This window comes from Arvicanthis niloticus, chromosome 12, assembly GCF_011762505.2.
Source record: "Arvicanthis niloticus isolate mArvNil1 chromosome 12, mArvNil1.pat.X, whole genome shotgun sequence".
Taxonomy (NCBI): domain Eukaryota; kingdom Metazoa; phylum Chordata; class Mammalia; order Rodentia; family Muridae; genus Arvicanthis; species Arvicanthis niloticus.
Genome location: NC_047669.1, coordinates 4,406,989 through 4,432,205, shown reverse-complemented (window position 1 = coordinate 4,432,205; position 25,217 = coordinate 4,406,989). Strand labels below are relative to the sequence as shown.

The following is a 25,217-nucleotide window of genomic DNA, read 5'->3' as shown; positions in this document are numbered from 1 at the left end:
AAATGCTTTTATATTCTCTCTATATATTATTTTATAATGCTACATACAAATAAAATACATTTATTAATACATAATTATATATTAAATATCTAGTAGTATTAGCATGTTAATATAATATATAAATTATATATAACTATATAATTATTAATTATCTTTGCAATCCTATGGAACTGCTATATCATTAATGACATCACTGGTACAGCTTCTGCTCCCTCCTTAACGAGCCTGTCCATACTCATGCCTGCTTCCTCTACAGTGTCTGTATTTTTTTTTTTTTTTTTTGCCAGAGTATCCCAGGCTGGCTTCAAATTCACTATCCTTCTATCTCAGCTTCCCAAGTGAAGGAATTGGGGACATGTGCCACCTCACTGCCCACATAGGGTTATCTGTTCCAGATGTTTTCCTTGAGTCATTTACTTTTACATGGCCTTCTTTCTTCCCAGTGATCTGACCTAACAACTTTGCTGTATATCAAGTCTCCAGATAAGCTTGGACCCATTTCCAAATTATCTATGCTTCTGTGCGAGTGTGCCCTCAGATGACCATCAGTGGCTCTGTAAGAACACAGAAGGTCTGGAGAGATGGCTCTGCAGCTAAGAACACCGACTGCTCTTGCAAGGACTTGGGTTGCATTCCCAGCACCCACATGGCAGCTCACAGCTCAGACAAACTAATGCTCTCTCCTGGTCTGTGAACACTACGTGAGTCTGGTGCACATACATACAGGCAAAATGTCCTCACACATTAAAAAATAATCTTTAAAAAAGACGAAATGGTGGGAAGGGGTGGCACATGCTCTCAGGAAGCAGAGGCAGGCAGGTCTCTTTGAGTTCAAGGCCAGCCTGATCTACATACCCAGGGTATATAGTGAAGGAGGAGGAAGAAGAGGAGGGGGAGGAAGGGAGGAAGGAAGGAGGGAAGGAAGGAAGGGAAGGAGGAAGGAAGGAAGGAAGGAAGGAAGGAAGGAAGGAAGGAAGGAAGGTGAAGCAAGACTTACAATACCATGATGCTCTGCTTCACCACCAAATATGCTCTACCATGTTGGCATGCAGAAGAGACCCTTGTCTGGGCCAGCAATGCATTCTTGGAATCGTATAGTATGAGTTTTCCTGAGGAAACATTTAGTCACAGATGACACAGAAGACAGAACAAGAAATGATTCCACACAAGTCTAACTTTGTGGACTAGTGAGTTTCTTGGGGTTATTTGCAGGGGCATGGATAGGGGTGACTTACAGGAGCATGCGTGACTCAGGGGCAGCCAAGGCAAAGAAAACCCACCAGGCATGGGGACAACACAATACCTCATGCCTGTAGCTCCCTGTGGCTTCATTCAGGCAGCTCAGGGAAGAGTCTCCTCTACCCCCACCCCACACACAATATACTTGCTCATTGGACCATGGAGAGGGGCTGTGTGGATCTTGAAACTAATTTGAGCCCTCTAGGTCTCCTGAGGTTCCTGCATCTTGTATTCCTTATTTTCTTAAGTCTCGAGAGTCTCCATCTTTTCCTCTGGGAGAGAATACTTCAGTTCAGAGCAAATAGCCACATGTCTTCCCAGACACTAGAGCCACGAGGTAAATAAACCTTTCTTTAGTCATTTTGTTATAGCAGCAAAAGATAGACTAAAACACCCATGTCACTCCATAGAAGCAGAATGTGAAGTAAATGAATTTTTTTTTTTTAATATTTGAGAGACTATAAACCATCATCCTGTGAAATCCCTTTGTATCTTGAGCCTTCAAGGATAGAGATCTGAGACAGAGAAGTCTTTCCTCCTTGGGGCTGGCCTTGAATTTATCTGTGTGTGTGCTTTGTGTGTGTGTGTGTGTGTGTGTGTGTATGAGAGAGAGAGAGAGAGAGAGAGAGAGAGAGAGAGAGAGAGAGAGAGAGAGAGAGAGAATAATTATTTTGGTTCATAGTTTTAAGGATTCTCCAGGCCCTGGATATGAGCCTGAAACAAGGCCACACCACGAAGCAGAGTGAAGTAAAAAGTGCCCTTTTCATGACAAAGGAAGGGGAAGTAGGCTGTGGCTCCATTAGTAAGTAAAGTGTTTGCTGAGTATGCATGAAAGCCAGGTCCATCCCCAGCACCTCAGAACCACTCATGGTGGCACACGCCTGTAGCCCTAACACTTGGAAGGCAGAAGCAGGAAGATGGGAAATCCAAGGTTTCCTCGGCTAACAGTGAGTCCAATCTTGTCTTAGAGTTTTGTGGGGTAAAGTGGAGAGGAGGAAGGGCCAGCCCCCATCATTCCTTTGAAAGACACCACTCTTAACTTAAGATCTTTTCACAAGACCCCACAACTTAAAGATTTTCCTGTCTCTCACCTCACTGGGAGGGACCAAGCCTTTACCATATCAGCCTTTGAGGGTATTCAAGATCCAAATCATAGTACACATTAAAGAAGGTGTAAATAACTCTTATACTTAATAATCAAATTTAATGTATCAACAATATGATCATCTAAGCACACAGTCACTGTGTGCAGAGAGATGAGCAGCAAAGCAGGACACACACTCATCCCAAGATGAACATGTGTCATACACATGGGACAGTGACGTCCCAGGTACTTGGCAGCTTTATGTGATCTGCAGCCACCATGTCGGATCTAGGCTGAGCCTTCCATCATTTTGGCCCAGTGTTTGGGCTCCCTCACCTTGATGCCTGTAAAGAAAGAGCTTCCTGTGGAAGCCAGCACCTCCCTCCCCAGAGAAGTCTGTTCCGCAGAAGAAAGCCGCCATGGTGAGGCACTAGCAGAAGTTGGCACCCTAGCAAGAAAGCGGAGGACGTTTCCATGGCTTTGGCAATTTGATCTAGGAAAAATCGGTCTCTCCCATTTGGCTGACAGAGATCTGTTTATTCTTCAGACAGTAAAATGCCTTTTTCTTTTCAGTAGAGAACTTTCCTCTGCTTCTCAAACTTCCAACTTAGAAACGTTCCAAGGGGACACACATTGCATTTAATAAGGGCAACGGAAGCTTGTGGGACCTGCGTGTCAATCAAAGGCCCTGTTGTCTTGGATTCTCCCATAGGTTAGCATTCCAGGCTAAAGCAGACTTTAACTGCATCGACATGTGGACCACGCCTCTCTGTCCTCATCTCCCTTCCCTTTTTGTACAGAGGGGAGTCCTTAGCTTCCTGGCTGGGTGCAGTGTGTCCTGAGAAGCCCACCATCTGGCACAGAAGTCCTGAGTATAGCACGATGTCCCAGGCAGGGAGTGACACACTCATGGCTGCCTGCTGACCCAGTGCAGTGGTGCTCACAGAACAGGAGCTTCGAGTTTTCAGGGTGAGGCTCCTGAATCTACTGGCTGCTTGGGTTGCAGGGCTGGCTTCTCCTGCTGAGCCCCTGCCCCAGGGCAAGGTGGCCTCTTCCCCTGAGCTTCGGCTCCTTTTCCTGGCTTGGCCTACTGTGGTGTTTTTGGGTTTTTGGTTTTTTAACTTTCCCCTCTATGTAACAGAACTTCTGTTTTCAAAGTTCCAGAAGCATAGCTGGTACATGGAGACTCATCCTCACCCCACAAGCCCACCTGTGTCCACAGGGTCACCCTGCTCAAGTGCCCTTAGGGGCTTTATACGGTGTAAGTATATTTGTATTCGTGCACAGGAACGAAATACATTTGTTACCTTCTTAACACATATACCAGCATTCATCAGCTTGCAACCTTCTTAGGGGCTTTTAATGCCTTTAACATTATATTCAGACTTACATTTACAGTTCTAACCATATTTAACATCCTGGTCTATGGCTTTGAGTACATTCTGACTGTGGTGAAATTGTCACCACCATCCATCTTTGAGCCTCTTTCTGACTTTCCCCAAATAGAAAATCCAGCCCTATTCTGTCCCCAGCCATGGGCACTTGTCCCCAGCCATGGGCACTTTCTGTCCCCAGCCATGGGCACTTGCCCACCATTCATTCCCCTTTCTGTTCCCTAGGGTCTGACGACGCTCCGCAGTTCTGTTAAATAGAGTGTGGGGCTCAAGTCTCTGTGAACAAGTTCTGCGGGTAGGTAACCTGTGGAGTTTCAGACACAGAGACAATTATGAATGCTAAGGAAGCACTCTCCCTGAATCTAACCTCACACTTCTTGAGACAGTGTGTCATGAAGCCCAGGTTGGCCTTGAAATTTCTATGCCTCTGCTTCTGGAATACTGTCACACTCAGTGTACCACCACACCCAGCTGTAACTGGCTGATTTCACCTACGGTAATGATTCCAAGGCTTAATCCACATTACTGCATATGTCATAAACCTATGGCATATGAGTTACATTTCAATTTTATATATTCTGGAGTTAGTGCTGTGAATGTACTGAAACCTTCTGAGTGCCCTGTGAATATTCTCACTCAATGTCGCCTATGGGGGGAAAAAAAGGCTAGCTGGGAGTGTTGATGCATGCCTGCAATCTCAGCACTTGGAAAGTGGAGGCAGAAGGATTAGGAGTTTGATGTCATCCTCAGCTACATAGGCAGTTCCAGGCCAAGCTGAGTTATATAAGATCCTATCTCAAAAAAACAAGAACAAAAACAAAGAAAGAAACAAACAAAAACACTGGTCTTGGTTATGCGTGCCTGTAACCCCAGCCAGAGCCAGGGTGCTCTGAAGAAGTTGAAAGCTACCTTGGTTTGAGGGGACCTGGGCCTGGCATCGTACTTGCCTAACACATACAAAACTGTGGGCTTCATCCCTAGCATGAAAAACAAAACCAACAGCCAACCAGTAAATATCTGAGCTGTAAGAGGCTGGCGTACTGAAGGTGTGTGCATTTGAAGGAAGACAAAGTGGCCTGATGAACAGAGAAGCTTAGGCGGTGGCAGAGACTGGACCTCCTCACTTGAGCCTTGCACATAATTCTTGCTTAACACACCACAGGCAGACAGCTCAGCCCCAACAAGACGGGTCATCAAACAGGTAAGCTAAAATGAGGTTGCCTGCCCAAAGTGACCTGGGTCCTCCTGAGAAGAGAATGTCTGGGGCAGGCCCAGAGGGACAGGCCTGTGGAGACAGAGGACACTAGCTCCCAGCCAGGGAGAGAGCCTCTGGACATTGCCTGTAGCTTTTCATCATGGCAGTCCCAGGACACTAGTGCAGATGGTGATTCCCAGAACGGATGTGAGAAAATGCTGGTGATATTTGAAGGCTGCAATCAACAGACCCTACCATTGTATCAACATAGAGGGTGAAGCAAGTGACCAGCCAGCAGACCCCAGGTCATTCTATAAGCTGTTGGTGAGTAAGCTTCCCCTGAGGGACAGAAAAGCCTGAGGCAGACCCGTCCCAGAGGGCGCTGGGCTTTCTGGATGTTCACAAGTGGCTGTCAGACAGGCAGTTTACGATTTATGGAGTTGTCCACTGTTCAAGGACCTGCAGCTGCCTTTGCAGTCTTTTCTGGGAGTGTGAATGCCTGTGTGATCCTGCTGTACTGGGGATGGAACCCAGGGCCAGAGCCACTAAGCAAGTGTTCTCCACAGAGCCATGCCCCAGGCCTGGCTGCAGACTCCTCAGACCACAGCACTTCAAGATCAGTTGTGACATACCCCCTATACTCAAGCAAATGAAAAACAAAGATCAGGAGATGATCTTGCATCCATTCCTGTGTGGGAGAGGCTGCATCACTGTACCATGCCTGGTACACACACAGGATGCAGAGTGAAACAGACATCCGAGGGCCCTGCTCTCCAGGATGTGAGTCACTCCAGGGCAAGATGGCCACATAGGTGGGAATATGAGATGTGTAGAAGGGCCACAGTCATGAGGTGGGAGAGCACTGGCCAGGCTGAGCCAGCTGCAGGAAGATGCAGCATCTACAAGTCAAGGATGGGCTTAAACAAATACTATGGGGACAGAGCTTGGTCCTTCCAGACCAGACTATGTAAAGACTTGTAACTAAGAGGAAGGGAGTGGTCTCAGTAAGAGACCCAAGGCTGAGAGCTCGGGCTGTTCTTTCAGGATGGTCTTCCCTCCTCTAGTAGGACCCAGGCTACTGTGACATTAGTAGAAGTCAAAGCAGCACTGAGGCTGGGCCTTCAGCAGTTGGCCACCCATGCCCAGTGATGTCTTAGAGACTTTGTTAGATCTGTGTTGAGGAGAGGAGAGCCAGTCTGCACAGGAAAAGTGCTAAAGTCACTAAAAACTCTGGGAGGCTTCTGCAGTATTGATGCCTTGGAGACAACTGGTCAAACACAACACAGGAGTCCCATTTCCTGGCTGGGCAGAGAGACAGGACCAGACTCCACTGCCACCATGGGAGGTACCCTCTTATTCAGTGCCATTTCTGAAGCCTGAGAAGGCTCCATCCAGCTTGGAGTCTTGGAGTCTTGGAGCCCCAGCCAACTCAAACACCCTTGTTTGTGTGGGTGGGCCTTTCTCAGCAGAGCAGATCTGCAGCAAAGCAGTGGGGATTCAGAAGCCTCCTCTGTCGTACAGCTGTCCTGTGAGAACCTGTGCCATGGGCCCCAGACACCTAAATAGTGTCTCCCAGCCCTCTTTACCCACCAGGTGTCCTGCCACCTTCCCCAGAACAAACACCACACACCTCTGATGGTTACCACCCTGACCCTGGCCTGGATGAATACTCACCACAGTCTATAACATACTGCCGCAAGAAAGAGACTGACCAAGGTCAGCTTCTGGGCTGCAAAATAGAGGTTAAAGGTTAGCCCTCCTTCTCCCATGAAAGGGTGAGAATTTATAGTTTGTATTTTTTAAAGACAGCCATGACACTCTCTTCCAAAACACAGTTCTTCCTCTGGAAGAACTTCTGGGTTGTAGTAATAGACTCCCCGATAAATAACACACTGGAGAATCAATACTACAGCTGAGCTCCTGAGCCCAGGCTGGACTGAATCAGTCTAGAAGCCATTAGACTTTCAGGAGACCAGGCTAGCCCACCTCCAGATAGGAGGTGAGGAAGCCCTGAGACCCTGGAGAGATGGCCAGCAGTGGGGCTTGCACAGAGTCCCCTGAGTCAAGCCCAGTTTGATTTCTGACCCACACAATGATATTTTGACAAGTAGGGACCTGGAGAGATAGTTTATCATTTCAAAGCATGTGCTGCCCTTCCCTCAGAGGGCCAAATCTTGTTCCCAGTACTCATGTGCGGTGATTCATAGCCACCCCTAACTCCAGCTCAGAGGACTCCTCTGACCTCCAAGGGGACTCGAACACACATACACATATACACACAAAAAGAAACACATACATGTGCATAAACTAACAACTAAGAATGGGTATTTTAAAATACATAATGTATAATTCAATATGATTTTTTGTTTGTGTATTCTTTGTTTTAGATGAAAGATTACTATGTGGCCCAAGTTAGCATGGAATTCAAAATTTCCTGCCTCCTCTTTCAAGAGTTAGGATTATGGCAACACACCTCTATTCTCAGATTAACAAATAATATTTAAATAAGCACATCTGAATAAATAAATTGATAATTGAAGTCACTCCATCTGGGTCAGTGGGCAGCCAAAGGTAACTTTCACAACAGAACACATTGTCTGGAACACACAGCCACTGAAGATGTTACAGGACAGTAGAGAAGGCCAAACTTTCCCCATAGCACCAAAAGTGCTCTATAAACTGAAGTAGGAAGCTGACCCTGGCTCTCTACTGAGCGTCACACACAGTTGTTGATAGCTGGGCACAGTGGTACACGTGTCAACCCAACACTGCAGTCAGAGACAGGAGGCTAGCCTGGGCTGCATGGCCAGGTCACATAAATCATGGGAGCTGTGGCAGAGTGCCTATGTAGAGTTTGTAGGACCACAGTTCTGTGCTCAGCTTCATGCAGAGAAACATTACTAGTACTAAAAACAACACCAAAACTATAAAGCTTCCCAAAGAAACCGAGGATATATTTATGATCTTGGTACAAGCAGTCAAAGGACACAAAGAACATAAAAGATGAAAGTTAGGAACTGAAAATTTAGAGCTTATTTAAGCCAGGCAGTGGTGGCACATACCTTTAATCTCAGCACTCAGGGGACAGAGGCGGGCAGATATCTGAGTTTAAGGCTAGCCTGATCTACAGAGTAAGAGCCAGAACATGCAGGTATGCACAGATAGACTTTGCCTAAAGTCAAAAACAAAAAAAACAACAAAACAAAACAAAATTTTAAAATCGTTGGTCAAAATTATAAATATCTTTCTCAAAAGACATCATTTTAAATTGAAAACCAACATATTAGAAATAAATCTGACACTGAACTTTTTATTTTTGTTTTTTTTTTTTTTTAAGCTACTTCTTTTTATTTACGTGCATGTGTTGCCTGCATGTATGTCTGTATACCATGTGATCCTCGGGAACTCGAGCTACAGATGGTTGAGTCACAAAGCGCGTGCTGGGAATGGAACTCAAGTACTCGGCAAGAGCAGCCAGTGCTCTTAAACACGGAATCATCTCTCTTTAATCTTTAAATTACATTTACTTCTTCATTGCGCATGTGGACATCAACAACTTTCAAGAACGGGTTTCCTCTTTCCATTGTGTGACTCTCAGGGGTCAAACTCGGGTCATCTAGCTTCGTAGCTAGCAGCTTCACCCAATGAGCCATCCCATTATCCCTGAATGGGCAGAAGATTTGAACAGGCATTTCACAAAAGAAGATTCACAAATGAGAAAGTGTCCTTCGCAAGGAATGAAGAGATTAAGACTTGAGGGATTCAGCATCTTGGTAGTCAGCATCTACATACCATTAGAGTGGCTAAAATAAAAAGGCTGATGCTAACAAGTGTTGGTGAAAACACAGGAGGTGGGACTCTCATAGCTGTGGGTGTGAATGCCACACAGTAAAACCACTTTGGAAGCAATTTCACTGTTTCTTATAAAGTTATGTGTCTATACCAGAGATGGAGACCATTTCGCTCCCAAGTGTATGCCAGGGAAAAAGAACTATAGGTCCAAATAGAGATTCATTTATGCCCACATAGTCACGGCAGTTGTATTTGTCATAGTTAAACTGGGAAATGATTTACCAGTTAGGCCCTAGCTGCTAGGGCAATTGGATATCCATATCATGATCTTTGTTGAAAGAGTTCAGGTGAGACACAGAAAGAAGCATAAGAGATAGATAGAGTTTACTGCAGAGCAGACCAACATACACTTGAAAGGGCTACGAGTTGATTTAGCCAAAACTGCCTATGCGTACTCTACATTTTAAACAGAATTTAAACTTTCTAAGGGCTCTGGAACAAGCAGGTTTCCTGAGGGCTTTTTTTTTCCTCTCAAGGTGACTGATAGCCTGTTGGATATGACCCTTAGAGGAAGAAACAATGGCGTGGCTTTGTTCTTTATCAGAAAGCTTCCTCTAGACAGTAATATTTTATGAGGCGTAGGGATCCTGGAACCAGGTGTAGATAGTCATCCATTAATAACCTTCTAAGCAGTTCAGGATGTCACATCTCCTCCCAGAGCCAGAGATATGACTCAGATCCTTCCCTCTGAGAAGTAATTAGAGTCCTGCAGTCTTGGTTTCACAAGCTGTTGATTATAAGAGAGGGGTCCAGCCCCAGTGTCCTAATATCTCACTAATATCTAGCTAGCCACCTCACACACAGGCAAACCAAACCTCAGCTTTAATCTTGTTCCTTCTACAAAAGTTAAATCAAAGTAGAATTGTGGATAGTGTGTGTGTGTGTGTGTGTGTGTGTGTGTGTGTGTGTGTGTGTGTTTCATAGTGTGTCTATGAGTGTTCACACAGATGCTTTTTGGAAGGGACTCTTTTTGCTTGATTGTATTGTATTTTGTTTGTTTTGTTTTTGAGACAGGGTACTTGTATGCAGCCTTGACTATTCTGGAACTCTATGTGGAATGGAGAATTGACTGGCTTCACAAAGAATCATACAACCACGCAAGGAGACAAATGAGACCAGAAGTTCGAGCACAGAAGGCAGGATGTCTGAGTACTATGGGATGTTAAGATAATATGGGACACTAAAATGATTTGCCACCAAATGGCTTGCCCCTGGGAGTGCCCCAGTTCTTCCTGCCATCATCAGTCTGCAGCACAGCCTTGCACAGATGACTGACAGACAACACTGTAGACAGACAATAGGAAAGTCAATAGGCTAAAACCCCAACGAAGGCTGTGTTCTTCCTGTGTGGCACCAGGCTAGCAGCTATTATCTCTTTCTGACCTCACTGCTTCCAAAGAGGCAGATCAGCTGCTGTCTGGCATCACAACTGGAGAGCCTTCAGGGTATGTGATGCAAGAAGCCTGGACCCTTTCCTCACACCTCCATGAGCCTGGGCAGATGGGGTGATCTAGACACCATCAGACCTCGAGGTTATGGCCGGGGGTGGGGGGAGGACGGTGGAAGGGTTGTGAAGGGAGTTATTCAAGAGGTCCTGTGTCTGGTACACAGTCTGCATCCCTCCTCTTCTCTGAGGGAACATAACCACCTGAAGCACAGACTGGCGCTTTCCTTTGCTGCTAAGCACTTCTGGGAGCTTCTGAGGGGTGGGTTAAGGAACTGCATAGTTTTTTGGTTTTTTGTTTTTTTAATGTATATGAATACTTTACCTACACAGATGCCTGTGCATCACCTTCATGTCTAGAGCCCGAGAAGGGCAGAAGAAAAGAGGGTGCCAGAGCTCCTGGAACCAGCAGTGAGCTGCCATGGAGGCACTGGGAACGGAACCCAGATCCTCTGGAAGAGCAAGCAGCTAGTTCTCTTAACCACCGAGCATGCTCTGATCCTTTGCACTCTAGTCTGAATGTCTCCCAAAATGCTCCTGTTGGCAGGCAAACATAGTCCTTTAATCCTTTAATGCCAGTATGTGACAGGCACAGTCAAGCAGAGCTCAGTGAGTTCAAGGTCAAGCATGGTCTACAAAGGGAAAGGAAGGAAGGAAAAGAGAGAGAGAGAGAGAGAGAGAGAGAGAGAGAGAGAGAGAGAGAGAGAGAGCAGGCATATTTGGGGATTTTCCTCTTAAGGTGACACTGTTGTAGGGTGGGTCAGTGTTTCAGTCACTGTGTGTGACTTGCTGTCTGTGTCTTGGTTTTCCTCCAGGATTCTTTCTCCTCTTTCCCTCCCCATGGCTGGCCATAGGACCTGTCGTTTCCTCCAGGAAGTTCTTACCAACTCCCCTCACCTGGGAAGGTCCTGTCCCACACCTTGAGGAAGGAGTTACTACAGAATGCCCAGCAGACAGGCCCTGCTGAGTTTCTCCTCCCCACCCAGACAATTTTAGCATTAGACATTCAATGAACTCCGAACAAAACAACAAAAGGACAGGGTTTGGGGAGTGTCCAAATCACTGCACACTGGGGTGCCTGAGGGTGGTGCTGAGGGTGGTGCTGGGGGTGGTGCTGAGGGTGGTGCTGGGGGTGGTGCTGAGCAGAGCCCCTCCCCCACACCTCCTCACAGCCTGCGTCTGCAATCTTTGTCACCTACTTTAAAATAAATGGTAAATACAAGTGTTTCCTGGGTTCTGTGTTCCCCGCACACAAATTCAGTCCTCCCTCAGACAAATTACCAATCCTAAGGAGTGGGCTGTAGAATTCTCAGTTCTGGCCAGTAAGTCAGAAGTCTGCCGAGCACTCGGATCCTGTAGAATCTGAGACTCTTTCCCAAGTTGAAACGGACCGTGAGGACACTCAGCCATGGGTCACTGCAGAGCTGACTGCCTGCTTGTGGATAAAGAAAACACTTATTAGGGCCACAGGTATGGACTGTGGTGTGGGGCAAAGGGAAGGCAGGCACTTGTCTGTCAGTGAGCTTGCATTCCTATAACAAAGTACCTGGGGCAGGATGAAATAAAGTGGCTGGGCTGTGGAGATGGTATCAGGGAAGTGCATCTGTCACACAAGCCTGAAGGCCTAAGTTCAATTCCCAGACCCACCCAAGTGTGGAAGGAGAGAAATGACTCCACAAAGCTATGCTCTGACCACTACACAGTCCCCTCCACACACATGTCCCCTCCACTAATAATAATAGATTTTAAAAATAAATTTTAAAAGAGGTTTGTTTAGTTTAGGGTGTCCAAGGCTTAGGGCATGTTGCCCACAACCTTGTAGACTTGTTGAGAGCTCTGTTATGACATGTCACATGACAAAAATGCATCTGTGCGCGCGCACGTGTGTGTGTGTGTGTGTGTGTGTGTGTGTGTGCAGAACTGAGTGACCACATCTTGAATAGGAAGGACAGAAAAAGACCTCAGTGTAATCAGACGCTGGTTCCATAAAAGTCCTCAGCTGAGAAATACCCACTCAATGGTACATGGCTCTGTCAGACACACAGCACATACTCAACAAAAATAAATAGGCACTGAGCAGAGACCATATTATACCCTTAAAGTATGAGCAGGAGGTCTCCACTCGGGCCAGCCCCACTGCTGGTGGCATCTGCACAATGTCCCCTTGTCTGCCTATGACTGACTTCCACAGGCCAAGGTGTCCCTGAGCAGTGTCAGCCAAAAGCAAGACAGAGGCAATGGTTGACTGACAGTGCCAGACACTCAGCCAGTGCCTGTGCCTACTCCGGGACCCATGGTGTGGAGGCCACAGCCCTGTTTTTTGTCCTGTTTATTCCAGAAAGATTTTCAGGTCTGCTAGTGGCCTAACACTTGCAAGTCAAGTCTAGAAGGCAGGATGCAGGGAGGAGCTGGAGAGCCCCAGGAGCCCCAGGAGCCCCCGGAGCCCCAGTGCCAGGAGGAGGGCAGTGACAGAGATAGACTCTTACTGAGCATGTTGGCTGGCTCAGGGCCAGGGTCTCTGCTGCTCTGGCCTCTGTACCATCTCACCTTTCCAAAACACATATTAGTGTGAAGTCTGCTTAGAACGACTTAGGTTTACTTTGGTTTATGTGTATATTGTGTGCCTAGATGTATGGATGTATACCATATTCCTGAAGGTGTCTGCAGTGGTCAGAAGAGGGCATTGATGCACTGAAACTGGAGTTATAGGCAATTGTAAGCTGCCCAGTGTGGGTGCTGGGAACTTGGATTCTCTGAACAGCTGAGCTATCTTTACAGATAATAAGAGACTCTTTTAAAAATGCCTCTGTGCTTCTGGGAAAACCTTGATGCTGGCACCATCTTCTAAGTCACTCTTCTTTTTCTTCTATCTTGAGGTGCGATGAGGTCAGACAACCTCAGAAGTGTGGGGTACCCTAGCAGGGAGGTGCCCAGCCCTGTACATGCACCTGGTATAGGCTCCGTCTCCTAGAGAGCAGTGACAAGCAGCCGTGCCTGATACAATCCTCACTTCCAAGGATCCCAGCCTGGGCTGCACCCTATCTCTCTCCCAAGATACTGCCCCAGAGTACCACAGGGGACTCTCCAGCTTGTCAAATGTCTTGGAGACTCCCTCCACCTCCTCAAAGCCCCAGGCTGCTCTGGGTCTTCAGGCTGGCTCCCTCTCTCAAAGCATAGACACCCTTTGTAGCACTACTCCAGCTGCCCAGTGTGGACCAGGGTTCAACCTCCCTGGAGCCTTGTGATACACACAAGCAGCTTTAAGCAGAGTCAGCCAGCACCCTCTTGGCAGGGGCAGCTGCTGAAATTCTATGCCCTTCTAACATCTGTCTTTGGTAATGAGGACTGGTGTGTGGTCCCCTCATTCTTCTAGCAAGAAAATCAAGGAAAGCGTTGTCTAGTACACTTTAATGTTCTCACATTTGCCCTGTGTTTTGAGACAACCACTGCCTTTGGGAGCAGGGAGGACAGCCCTGAGCCTCAAATCCCCATAGATCCCCCTTGCAAGCTGACACACCCACTGCAGAGGTGGGAAGTGGACTTCAGAGCCTGCAGTCTGCAGCCTCCTTTGTGCTGACCCTCTTGGCTGGCTTTTCCCACCCCCACTCCACTTGCCATGATGTTGGGTTTAGCGTGAGACAAAGCTTTCCTGGGTGCTGGGCCAGGCTGATCCCTGTGAGCCTATTGTGTGATTCTGCAGAAGTGGGTATCACAGCTTCTGACTGGACAGAAGGGGCTGGGAACAGACTTGTGGCCCTGTGGGGACGGCACCACACTCCGGGGCAGTGCAGACCCCAGGGCACACTGGCAGGAAGCTGAAGGGAGCACTTCCTGGTACAAAGCCCTCAAGTGCAAGAGGATGAGTGAGGACAGCAACGGCAGCAAGGACAGTGTGAGGACATACCCACAGAAAGACAAGGAAGGGTCAGGAAAGAAACTGATCCCCACTGGGAGATGAAGGGAGAAGGGACAGAAGGAGCATGAGTTCAGGTTGTAGTGGGCTGTGTGAGTAGGCCAAGCCCCTGGCTGGGCTGGAGCCAGGCCGTATCCCTCTCAGAACTGGGGCTGGACTTAACAGGCAGATCCCCAGCACATTCTGAGCTCCATTTGCTGTCCTGTGCTTAGGTCACAAACCAGGGATTGCAGCTTGAACTAGGTCTGTTCTGAGGTAGTTATGGGGTGGGGCTGTAGAAGGTTTTCTGAGGGAAGTCTCACCTGCTGCACACAGTTTGATCTTAGCCCTTAGCCCTCAACCTCAGAAATGAACAGCAGTAACAGTAAACATTCTAGAATTTTCTTACCATTGGTCCCAGTTCCTCCCATCTCTGTGTCACCCAGAACAAACTTCCCCACCTGTAAACTCCAGCGTCTCCATTACCTGCCTCACTGGGTCTGGTCTCTATGGTTTGTACCAATGCTTCTTGGTTTCCCCAAGAGTGCTTTGCTTACCCCAACTGGCCTTATGGTGCCGGGAGAAAGCCAGCTCCCTCTGCAGTCTGTGCTGAGGGGGAGACGCAGCATGATTTAACAAAAAGAGAAGGCTTTTTTTTTTTTTTCTTTTCTGAAAAGTGAGCTATTTGTAGCCCAAGTTGCTTGAACAGATTTTTTTTTTGACGTAGCTTTTTTCACTCATTAACTTCTTTTCCTTATGAATTAAAAAAAAAAAAGTAGCATTTCCCCACGCAGAAGTCTTTTGTTTACTTCTCTTTGTACTACAGCTAGCACTATGACAGCAAGGCAAAGCAAGTGCCCACTGGGAAGCCACACTGTCTTCAACAGGTAAATGCAGGTGTGCAGGTCCTCCCGCTGCCACTGCTACTGCCTCTCTGACACTTGACAGAGTCCCCCCCACCCCCCCAGGCTGCTGCCTATGCTTTCCAGCGAGCAAGAGCCATACAGGAGTTTGTTTATACCTCAGCCCCTGGCTATTCCGGCCAGAGTCTGTGACCTTTGTAACACTGTCCACATGGCAGACTGGGGATAGGTTCTACAAATCTCATGGTTGATAATGTCTTCATGGCCTATTTTCCTGACCTCAGAAATGTCCCCTGTGCATACAGTGTCTGTTGAGTCACAAATATTATTCCTTCTCGGCACAACATGGCAACCTCCTTCCTCTGTGAATGACTTGAAGCTGCCCCAGGGCTTACAGTCATAGGTGACCAGAGTCCCAGGACAAGGAAGCAGAGCCCAGCTCAGGACTGAGCATCTCACTGCCCACAGATGTATTTACATGTGGTACCAAGCTAGGTTGCCCCTAACTACATCCTTCAAAGTACGGCTTTTAGGCCTCAGTGACACCAGCCCATTCACTTCCCATTGAGCGCTGGTCTCTAGGCCAACTGTATGTCTTTTTTGAACCTTAATATTTATAGAAATACACTTACCCTTTAAAAACCGTGCTTACATGGTATAGCTCACTTTCCACCTCCCATCTCCACAATGGTTTTACTATTTTTTTGTCAAACCCCTGTGTCAAGGGCTCGTCAGAATTGTTTCATAATGTATTCCCCTTCTACACACAAGCTTCTTTTCCTTCTCCTGTGCTTCTCTTGGGGACAAGTGCAACCCCCTAGCTAGAGGACATCAGAGTGGCCCTCCCATCAGAGTCCCAAGGAAGATTCTTCCTTTCTCCCACTTTGTTTCTCCCATCAGAGTGACAGTAACAGTCAGCACATGCTAAATGACCTAACTCTCCTTCGTGGGTTTCTCCAGAGTCAGAACTGGTGAGCTCAGGAGTCCTGGCAAAGTGTTTCTGACCCTGCCTCAGACTGCGCATGTTCCTTTAGTAGAGTCCCAAACTCCAGAACTCCATGAAAAAGTCACTGGTGAAGCCAAACCTAAAAGATGTGTAGACACTTTTGCTAGAGTCATAAACCAGTGTTTCATGATCGCATGTCTGTGCCCTCTCTAGATTGCAAAGAGGCACCACAGCGTGTCACATGCCCCACCTGATCCTTAGGCTGTAGATGAAAGATTGGGACAATGGGACATCCCTACCCTGGTCGCAGACTCTCTGGTGAGGTTTAGGCCAAAGACACCTGGGATGTGACAACAATACAGAAGGTATTCACACTGTGGGTCAACTTATTGAAGATACAGAACCACTCCATCTTCATGTATAAATGTGGCTCTGAGCATGAATCTGTCTTTATGGTGCCCCTCAGCCCCCTTCAACCCCTCTCCAGGGAGGTAGCTGGGGAGAGCACATATCAAGGAAAACTGGGACCAGAGCTGGAGCAAGGAGGGCTAAGGTGGCCTTCAGATTGTGCCATTCTGGTCATACACCTCAATGCTGCATATCCAGGAAAAGAAGCTACCCAACCACACCCTGCCATGTGCTTTACATCTTGCCCAGGTGTGTGTGTGCCCAGTGTAGAGTGCCCAGCACCCAGCAGACTGCAGGAGAGCTCTGGTTCTGGACTTCTGCCCAACAAGCACCAAGAGCAGGGCTCCAGGCCTGCCCCTTCCAAATGCATCTTGATGGGGTGAAGAGGGGTCTTTCTATCCCCTGAACTCATGCTTTGGATGCATGAAGCACAGTCCTGGGACATGCTTTCTAGAATGGCCACAGTGATGGAAGGTCAGAGGCCCAGGAACCAACCGGCTTCCAGCGACAGCTAAGGAAGAATGGAGTCTAGGCCTGGGCTAGATGACAGGAAGGGGAGGGGGCGTTCCAGACAAGGCCGTGGGAATAGCCCTGCTGCACTCGCGCTGCCAGGAGAACCAAAGGCCTGGGGGGGACCACAGCGGGATGCCTCAGTCCCCGCCCCCACCGGCCTCTCCGGGTCGCGCGTGGGCGCGGCGGGCGCCTATTGGCTGGCGGGCGCGCGGGCGGGGCGGGTGGTGGCGGCGCGGAGGGGCGGGTCACCCCGCAGCCAGCCTCGGCCTCCACCGCTGGTCGCCGAGCCCCGCCCGCGCGCCCGCCGCCACACGTCCCCCGCTGGCGGCCACCATGAGCACAGGACTGCGGTACAAGAGCAAGCTGGCGACCCCAGGTGAGCCCAGCGCCTGTCCGCGTGCCCGCGCGCGCCTTTGTCCCCGCCGCCCGCCCGCCTCTCACCGTCTGTCTCCGTCTCTCCCCTGCCCGCCGGCCCGGACCCTCCCGGACCCGCCCGGACCCGGACCACGACCTGGACCATGCAGAGGACAAACAGGTACGGGCGCTGCGCCGCTCGGCCGGTGGTGAGACCCGACCGGCTGTCACCCATTGTGGCACCGATGCTGGTGGCGCCCAGGCGTGACCCCGCCCCCGCCGGCCGTCACCCAGCCCTTTGGTGTTAATCGATTGTCTGTAGGGGCAGCGCCGCCGCTCCTGGGATTACGGAGGGGAAGAGTAGGCACGGCGCTTGGTTCACTGACCTGTGTAGCAGGGGCCTAGGCATCTCCCCAGAAAGAGAGGCGAGGATGGAGGCCTCTCTCCTCTAGTCCAGGGCCAGCATCCCCTTCTTAACCTGATCGGAAGGCCTCGTGTTTGGGAGTCCTGGGTGAGGCTGTACTTATGACAGGCCAGGGATGGGGTGGGGGGAGGGGTCCGCCAGTCTCCTGAGCAATACCATGGGGGCCTCTGCTTACTCTGCTTCACGCCCATGCACCTTTGTGTCTCCGGCAGCTAAATGTATGCTCACTAGTCTTTGGCAGAGCCTCTTCCAAGACCTGCAACTTTCAAGGCCCCCCATCTGAGTCATCCTAGTGCCCAGCACCATCCCTCCAAGCCTTGGGTACAGCCAGGCTGTGGCCTTTCAGAGGGCTAGCCTGATCCTCACCCCAGTGAGAGTGCCAGATGACTGTGAAGCTGGTGTGGGTAATCTGTGAAGATCCAAAGGAGCTGAGGGTTGTGAAACCAGAGTGCTGTGGAAGCGGGCATCCTCTGTGGCTCGAGCTAGGCCCTGTTAGAAGATGGGGGAAAGGCCCAATTCTGACACCGGAAGGCTTTGGCAAGCCTCCCTGGGGATGGATGTTCACACCTAGCATCCTAGCATTGGACCCCAGAGTACTAGACCAGAGTACATCAGGCAGAGCAAAAGCAGCTGGCAGATGGGGTGAGCTGGAGAGTCACTCTCCTGGCAGGGACATGCCCCGCCCAAGACTGATGAGGCTCCTTGGGAGGGGCTCCCCCAGGAGCCTTCCTAGAGAACTGCCTCCCCGGTAAGCCAGACAAAGCCTGATGGGACACATGCCGCCTGGCTATTGTGTAAGGGAGAGGGGGGCCAGAGGCTAGGAAGGCGGGGACCTAGGCTTCTCCTAGGCCTCTGGAAGGTCTCCCAAGTCACCTGACTTGGGTACTTGCTGCTGTTCTCCTGTCTGTTGCTGCTAGGATGGAGACCCCTTCCCTTCCTGATGAAGTATGAGCCCTTCAGGCTTGCATCTGCCCACCCTCGGGTCAGTTAGGAGCCAGCCTTACACCACCCTTATCGCCAGGCCTGAAGGAAGAGAACACTGGGTCAAGGCAGATAGAGGGAGCCCCAGAACAGTACCAGAGTTCTGGTGCCTGGGGTCCCATGGGCCTAGGGGAGCAGCACATAATACCTTGGTCCCCATGTGGCTGCACAGAGCCAGGCTTAACCAGGCCTCTTTCTGACTCTAAATGGGGGGGGGGGGGGGGAGTAGAGCAGTCTGTGAAGCCGGAGCTGTCTGCCTGCCCTTTGCACCCACACCTCTTCTTGGACAGTGATGAGGACTTTGTTGTTTGCGCCTGCTGCTTCGGAGCCTGGCCATAATTCTAAGGATGGAAAGCCTTAGCAGTCTCACTCCTGTGAAGAGGTGGGTGTCACTGTGTATGGCTTCACATCCCTCAGGAATATTTGTTGAGGCTCCAGGACTAGAAAAGGGGGAGTGCAAGGCCCCTCCCTTGGGGTTTCTTCAGGGAATACACAGGCAATGGTGGCCTGCTTGGGTGAGTCTCAGACAGGCTGTTTGACTAGGACTTCCCCTAAGCATGTACATGCCCGATGAACAAGTTGAAAGGCAGCCTAAGACCAACTAGGTCTGTTCAGCATCAGGGTATGGCCCAGCCAAGGCCATCTGTGTGGCCTTCCAGAGATGCTGGAGATACCAACCTGTCCAGGTGGATGCTGGGCTGACAGCTGTGTTTGCAGCGGTTGGAGCAGGGGGGTTGGGGGGGCTCAGTCTAAAGGCTTCCTGTAGGTCAGGCAGGAACCAGTAGCCACTTTCTGGGAGCCAGAACTGGGAGGCTTCTTCTCAGCCTTGGGATGAATGCTCTCCTGTTTCAACTGTGGGCTCAGGCTCTTCCCCAGGTGCTAGTCGCCTTGAGGGGGCCCCATAGCAAGGCCCAGGGTAGAGGACCCTACAAGAAGCCAAGAAGATGAGGCTTCATGTAAGAGGGGTGGTACCTGCATGGGGGAGGGAGGTCTCCTGGTTCTTTGCCTACTCTGGACAGTGGCTTGTCTAGTTTCTTGCACCCTGGGGCTGGAGCGCTGATTCTGTTGGGGTTGGAAATGAGGAGTAAGGAAAAGTTTGGTGGCTCACAGCCAATGGCTTCCCAATTCATCAGAACCCTGTGGTTCCTGGAACATCTGGTACCTAAAGTGATGGCATGTTGTGGGCAGAAGTTTTGCCTAACTGTGGGCTGGCCAGAGCTTCCAAGCTCAGAAGAAAGCCGGCCATCCGAACTCTGGCCACTGCATCCCTCGCACCCTTTAGATTGTTTGTTTTTTAAGATAGAGTCTCACTATGTAGCCTAGCTGTCCTGGACCTTCCTACATAGACCAGGCTGGCGTAAAACTCACAGACATCTGCCTGCCTCTGCCTCTCAAGTGCTGGGACTAAAGGCCTGCGCCGCTCTGCCAGTTCCCCTCGCCCACGGCAGGGCTTAGTAAGGTAGATGCACTCTGCCCTCGGAGCATATGAAGATGCCACGCGGGGAAAGAATTCCCCCAATCACTGGCTCGTGCACAAGCGCGGGGGTGGGGGTGGGGTTAGGAAAGAGTGAAGTCCAAGGAGCGGGGAGGGGTCTGTCTGGGGGCAGTTTGGTCACCGAGGCAGGTTCGGGGTTTTCGGGTGAAGTGTGAGGAGAGCAAGGTCTTGGCTGGGGCCGCTTCCCTCCCGGTTGCGCGTGAATCCGGAGCGTTCCGCAGCGCCCTCTGGTGGGCGGCGGCGGCGCGGCGCCCCGGAGACAGTTCCGCGACCGCAGACACCTCGCCGCCCGCCTACGGACGGTCGGGACCCGGCCTCGGGTGCCACGGCTGCGCTCCGGCTCCACGCGGCGTCTCCGCCCGTGCGCCTCGGCCCGGCCCTGCCCATCGCAGCCGTTTGCTCGAGGCTCCGCCTGCGGCCCAATTTCCAGGCGACCGTTTCCCGGCGACGGCGGGCGGGGCGGTCCCCTCCGCCGCTGCCGTGGGCCCGCGAAGCCCCGCCTCGGGCTCGCACTGGAGCCGCTGCTGAGCCTCGACGCAGCCACAGCTCGCGGCCCCGCAGAGGCAAGGGAATGGCCCGCACGACTTCTGAGGTCAGCGGCCTACCAGGTGGGCGACGCTCCCTCTCCCGGCCTCAGTTCTCGCGACTTCAAAACCCGAGGCAGAAGAGGGCTTAAGAGCAAATTTACCCAGCGCGGGTCGCTCGAGATCGCTGGCCCCGCCTGGCCTGACCCTGGTGTAGGGTCGGAACGAGGCCGTCGGGGCCCGCGGGGTGGCCGCGATGGACTCACTGGCAGCACCCCAGGACCGCCTGGTGGAGCAGCTGCTGTCGCCGCGCACCCAGGCCCAGAGGCGGCTCAAGGTGTGTGTGTGTCTGTGTGTCTGTAGAAAGAGGGTGGAATCTGGGTCATGTGTGCAGTCTTGCTTTTCTAAGACCCTCCGGCTACCACAGAAGGTGGCAAGGGCTCCCAGGACAGATGTCCAGTAGAGATAGGTGCAGGCAACAACGCAGACCCTTTGGCGGGGGAGGCTCGGTACCGCAGTCTATAAATAGCCCTCGCTCCTCGCTCGGATGCTGCTACAGGAACCACCACCCCCAAGCCTGGATCTGGGCCAGACAAGCCACCCACCCCTAGATACTCCGGGGATGAGTTTGTGCTGAGGTCTGGCTATTTCCACCTATAGAGGTCCTTGAATGTGTCTGAGGGGTCTCGGTGGGTCTCACATCCACCTCTGGGGATGCCCCTGTGGCCTGACATTCCTCGTTCCCCACCCCAGTCTTGGGTTTCTGCTGAGGTTGGGGTGGGGTGCCTTTTCCTGCCACCCCCTCACCTACCTTCCTCCTTCCAGCCTCTGCCCTCCAGCCTTCACCCCCTTGCTAGGGACTATGCTTTCTGCTCCTCTGAGCAGCGTAAGAGACAGGGCCTTGGGCTTCCGATGGAGATCTAGGATATCCCACTGACGTGCCCCAACCACCCCTGCCCTCAGGACATCGACAAGCAGTACGTTGGCTTTGCCACACTGCCCAACCAGGTGCACCGCAAGTCAGTCAAGAAGGGTTTCGACTTCACGCTCATGGTGGCTGGTGAGTGGCCAAACTTCTAGGTGGAGCCCATGAGGCTGTGGGTCAGACCATCTCAGTCCCAATCTAATTCAGCTCTTCCTATGGCCAGGTGAGTCCGGTCTGGGGAAGTCCACCCTTGTCCATAGCCTCTTTCTGACCGACCTGTATAAGGACCGGAAACTGCTGAGTGCTGAGGGTGAGTAGCCTTCATGAAGTCCTCACTAGTTCACTCACGCCTGCCCTGAGAAACTCCAGAGGGCACCCTTACACTCTGCGTGAGGTAAGGGTCCCTGATTGGGGATGAGGAGGAGTGGCCCAGAATATATAGTCAGAGACTGAGGCCAAGGCACCAGGGTGGGTAAGGACAGGGCTCCTTGCTGCCCAGAGAAAAGGTGGAGATCGCCTGCAAATTCTGCCTCTTCTTCCTCTGCAGAACGCATCAACCAGACAGTAGAGATCCTGAAACACACCGTTGACATTGAGGAGAAGGGGGTCAAGTTGAAGCTCACCATTGTGGACACGCCTGGCTTTGGCGACGCAGTGAACAACTCTGAATGGTGAGGAACGGGTCTCCTGCCCCCCAGCTACCACGACCTAGCAGGCAGCTCTTAGAGCTAGCTTCCTTCTCCCTCCGCTTCTAGTTGGAAGCCCATCACTGACTACGTGGACCAGCAGTTTGAGCAGTATTTCCGTGATGAAAGTGGCCTCAACCGCAAGAATATCCAGGACAACCGGGTGCACTGCTGCCTGTACTTCATCTCCCCCTTCGGACATGGGTGCGTGGCCCGTCCTGGTGCCTGGGCTCAGGGTGGGTGTTCCGATCCCTGCATCACTGCCCCTCTCTCTGCAGACTGAGGCCAGTGGACGTAGGCTTCATGAAGGCGCTGCATGAGAAGGTGAACATCGTTCCCCTCATCGCCAAAGCTGACTGCCTGGTCCCCAGTGAGATCCGGAAGCTGAAGGACAGGGTGAGTGTTTATAGCCAGGGGGCCTGGCCAAAATCTCCATGGGAGTCTATGGTGCCAAGTCAAGCTCTCACCTGCCGCAGATACGGGAGGAGATCGACAAGTTTGGGATCCACGTGTACCAGTTTCCAGAATGTGACTCAGATGAAGATGAAGACTTCAAGCAACAGGACCGGGAACTGAAGGTAAGCATGTAACCAGGAGGGGTGGGGGCAAGGAGGTAGCTGGGGCAGAGCATAGGTAGGCCATACAACCCCTGGGGGAGGGCTGAGCACCTAGGTGCAAGATGATGAGGGCAGGAATCATTTGTTTAGGAGAGGGACTGTGCCCCAATCTCAAGGGCTACCAGATAAGGAAGTCACATGTATCCCTGTCTAGTCTGTGGCAGGTCATTTGAACCCCCCACCCCCAGAATTTATTGGCACCATTCTGACCTGCTTTTCAAGAATCAGCCCAGTGGCCCAGAGATGTGTCATGCCTTAGTACCTGGGATTTGGGGCTCCAGAGGGTAGTGGCTCTGAATACCCCAGAGGCCAGAGAGGTTACAACAGAGAGCTAAGCCAGGAACTAGGGCTATTGGCCAGAAGCAGATGGGCAGGGCCATCTACCAGTAAGCATGGCCTTGGCTCTGACTTAAACCGTGGAGGAAGCTCCGGGAAGCATCCAGTGCCAGAGAAGTGCTCGACCTGGCAGAAGCCCCAAGGCTTTGAGCTATGCAGGTTTTGTGGCTTTAGTGGGTAGCAAAGGCACCAGAAGAGGGGCCATGCCATGGGAGGAGGATGATGACAGTGCTGGAACGGCCTCAGCCTCTGAGCCAGCTGCTCTTACAGACTAGGCTGGGCTGGGTCCTTGCTCCCCTTCCCCAGGAAAGTGCACCCTTCGCTGTTATCGGCAGCAACACTGTGGTGGAAGCCAAGGGGCAGCGGGTCCGGGGGCGACTGTACCCCTGGGGGATCGTCGAAGGTGAGATGAGGCAGGAGGCACTGGGTGAGGGGTGGGAGGCTCCCCTAGGCTGACCCCACTCACTGCGGCTCCTGCCCACAGTGGAGAACCAGGCGCACTGCGATTTTGTGAAGCTGCGCAACATGCTCATCCGCACTCACATGCACGACCTCAAAGACGTGACGTGCGACGTGCACTATGAGAACTACCGCGCCCACTGCATCCAGCAGATGACCAGGTAGGCCGCCTCCACCGGGCCCACTCTCTCACCCTGGCCCTGGCGCCACGGAAGGCCTCCCGGTCCTGAACTTTATCCCAGTTCCTAAATCAGCCCAGGGGTCTTGACATCGGCTGGAGTAGGCCAGGCATCTGCCACCCTCCTAACCCGAACCTCCCAACAAACACCCAACAAACACCACCCTCTCACTCCACAGCAAACTCACACAGGACAGCCGCATGGAGAGCCCCATCCCTATACTCCCACTCCCCACACCGGATGCGGAGACGGAGAAGCTCATCAGAATGAAGGATGAAGAGGTGGGTGGATATCAGAAGTCGGGCCAAGATTGTGAAAGGGCAGGGAGGAGAAGCAGAGGGCAGGGCCAGGCCTCTCCTGTCTTTTCTCACGTTGACTTGGGTCGCCCCCCCCCCCCGCCCCCAGCTGAGGCGCATGCAGGAGATGTTGCAGAAGATGAAGCAGCAAATGCAAGACCAGTGACGCTGGCCCCAGCCTACAGCGCCAAGGAGAGACGGCCAACGGGTTCCGGGCTGGCCCTTCCTATCCCTGGATCCCAGACTGTCCTGGATTCCACCCTGGGTTCATCTGGATCTCAGAAGGCCTGGACCTGACCCTAATCCAAAGTGGCTTTGACCAGACTGTTCAGACCTGGAGCCACAGAGCCACAGCCCCGAGATGACCCTAATTTATTCTCAGCATCCACCCTTCCCGGTCATTTGTATCTGCTTCCCGAGTGGTCTGAACCACAGCCCCTCCCCAACCTCCTGCCTCCACCCCACCCCGCACTTCCACGCCTATCTTAAGGGAACAAGTTGTGCACAGCCTCCAAGATCTCCCTTCCTAGAAGATCACTGCCCCCAGCGGGCCAATAAACCAGGGTAGAGGAGGGACGTGGATACAGGATCTCGGGCCTATTACCCAAGCTAATGCCGCCGAGTGGAGTTGGGAGGCCCCTCTCTGCGGTTCCAGTGGGCTACGAAGCATAGGCTAACGTCCTACTGAGCGCAGAAGTAGGCCGGTTCCTCCCTCCCTCACTAATCATGCTCTGTTCAGGATCAGAGCCGGTGGGGTTTTGGAGGCTGAGGCCTTTAGGAAGACTCCAGACCTAGAGGCTTCTGGGAGGAAGGCGAGGCTGCGATGCGCTAGACCGCTCGCGCCCCTTCCTGGGTCTTCCTGAAGGACTACAGTGACGTCAGGAACGGGGTGTCCCCTACACCTAGACTACTTTCGTCCACCCATAGGTCAAGGTCTTTTCTTCCCAGCAGCTCTGTTCCGCAGGGATTCCAGCCCTTGACATCCTCCATCTCTCCGCCCGCATGATTCCTCCCCACACACCCCATACTCCGTTTTGTTCAGTTGTGAATGCCACGTCCTGTCCTGGTGACAGGAGAACAAAGTTGGTGAACGTCGCACCGAGTGTCTGAG

General features: G+C 51.6%; 1 protein-coding gene and 1 long non-coding RNA gene across 6 annotated transcripts; one reads left to right on the top strand and one right to left on the bottom strand.

Moving 5' to 3' along the window:
• Positions 1 to 270: 270 nt before the first annotated feature.
• LOC143443999 (uncharacterized) lies at positions 271 to 18,016 on the bottom strand. Its single transcript, XR_013113454.1, has 3 exons — positions 17,342 to 18,016; positions 6,587 to 11,640; positions 271 to 4,021 (listed from the first exon to the last, which is right to left on the bottom strand). It is a non-coding gene; the product is annotated as an uncharacterized LOC143443999 (long non-coding RNA).
• Positions 17,083 to 25,201, top strand: Septin5 (septin 5). 5 transcript variants are annotated; one of them, XM_034514979.2, is made up of 12 exons: positions 17,083 to 17,206; positions 17,355 to 17,365; positions 21,572 to 21,668; positions 21,757 to 21,843; positions 22,081 to 22,204; positions 22,289 to 22,423; positions 22,498 to 22,615; positions 22,696 to 22,797; positions 23,443 to 23,575; positions 23,657 to 23,792; positions 23,989 to 24,091; positions 24,216 to 25,201. In XM_034514979.2, the coding sequence occupies exons 1-12, from the start codon at positions 17,164 to 17,166 to the stop codon at positions 24,270 to 24,272; spliced, it is 1,146 nt and encodes a 381-aa protein (XP_034370870.1). In that variant the 5' UTR covers positions 17,083 to 17,163; the 3' UTR covers positions 24,273 to 25,201. The 5 variants fall into 5 exon arrangements, with proteins under 5 accessions (XP_034370870.1, XP_034370873.1, XP_076798743.1 ...); XM_034514982.2 differs by having other exon boundaries at positions 17,085 to 17,206; positions 23,479 to 23,575; XM_076942628.1 differs by lacking the exons at positions 17,083 to 17,206; positions 17,355 to 17,365 and adding an exon at positions 18,838 to 18,971.
• Positions 25,202 to 25,217: the final 16 nt, after the last annotated feature.

Coding starts and splice junctions, on each gene's coding strand:
- Septin5 (XM_034514978.2), top strand. CDS start 20,865: ATGGACTCACTGGCAGCACCCCAGGACCGCCTGGTGGAGCAGCTGCTG. Junction 22,424..22,497: donor ATCTCCCCCTTCGGACATGG/GTGCGTGGCCCG, acceptor CTCTCTCTGCAG/ACTGAGGCCAGTGGACGTAG. Junction 23,793..23,988: donor TGCATCCAGCAGATGACCAG/GTAGGCCGCCTC, acceptor CTCACTCCACAG/CAAACTCACACAGGACAGCC.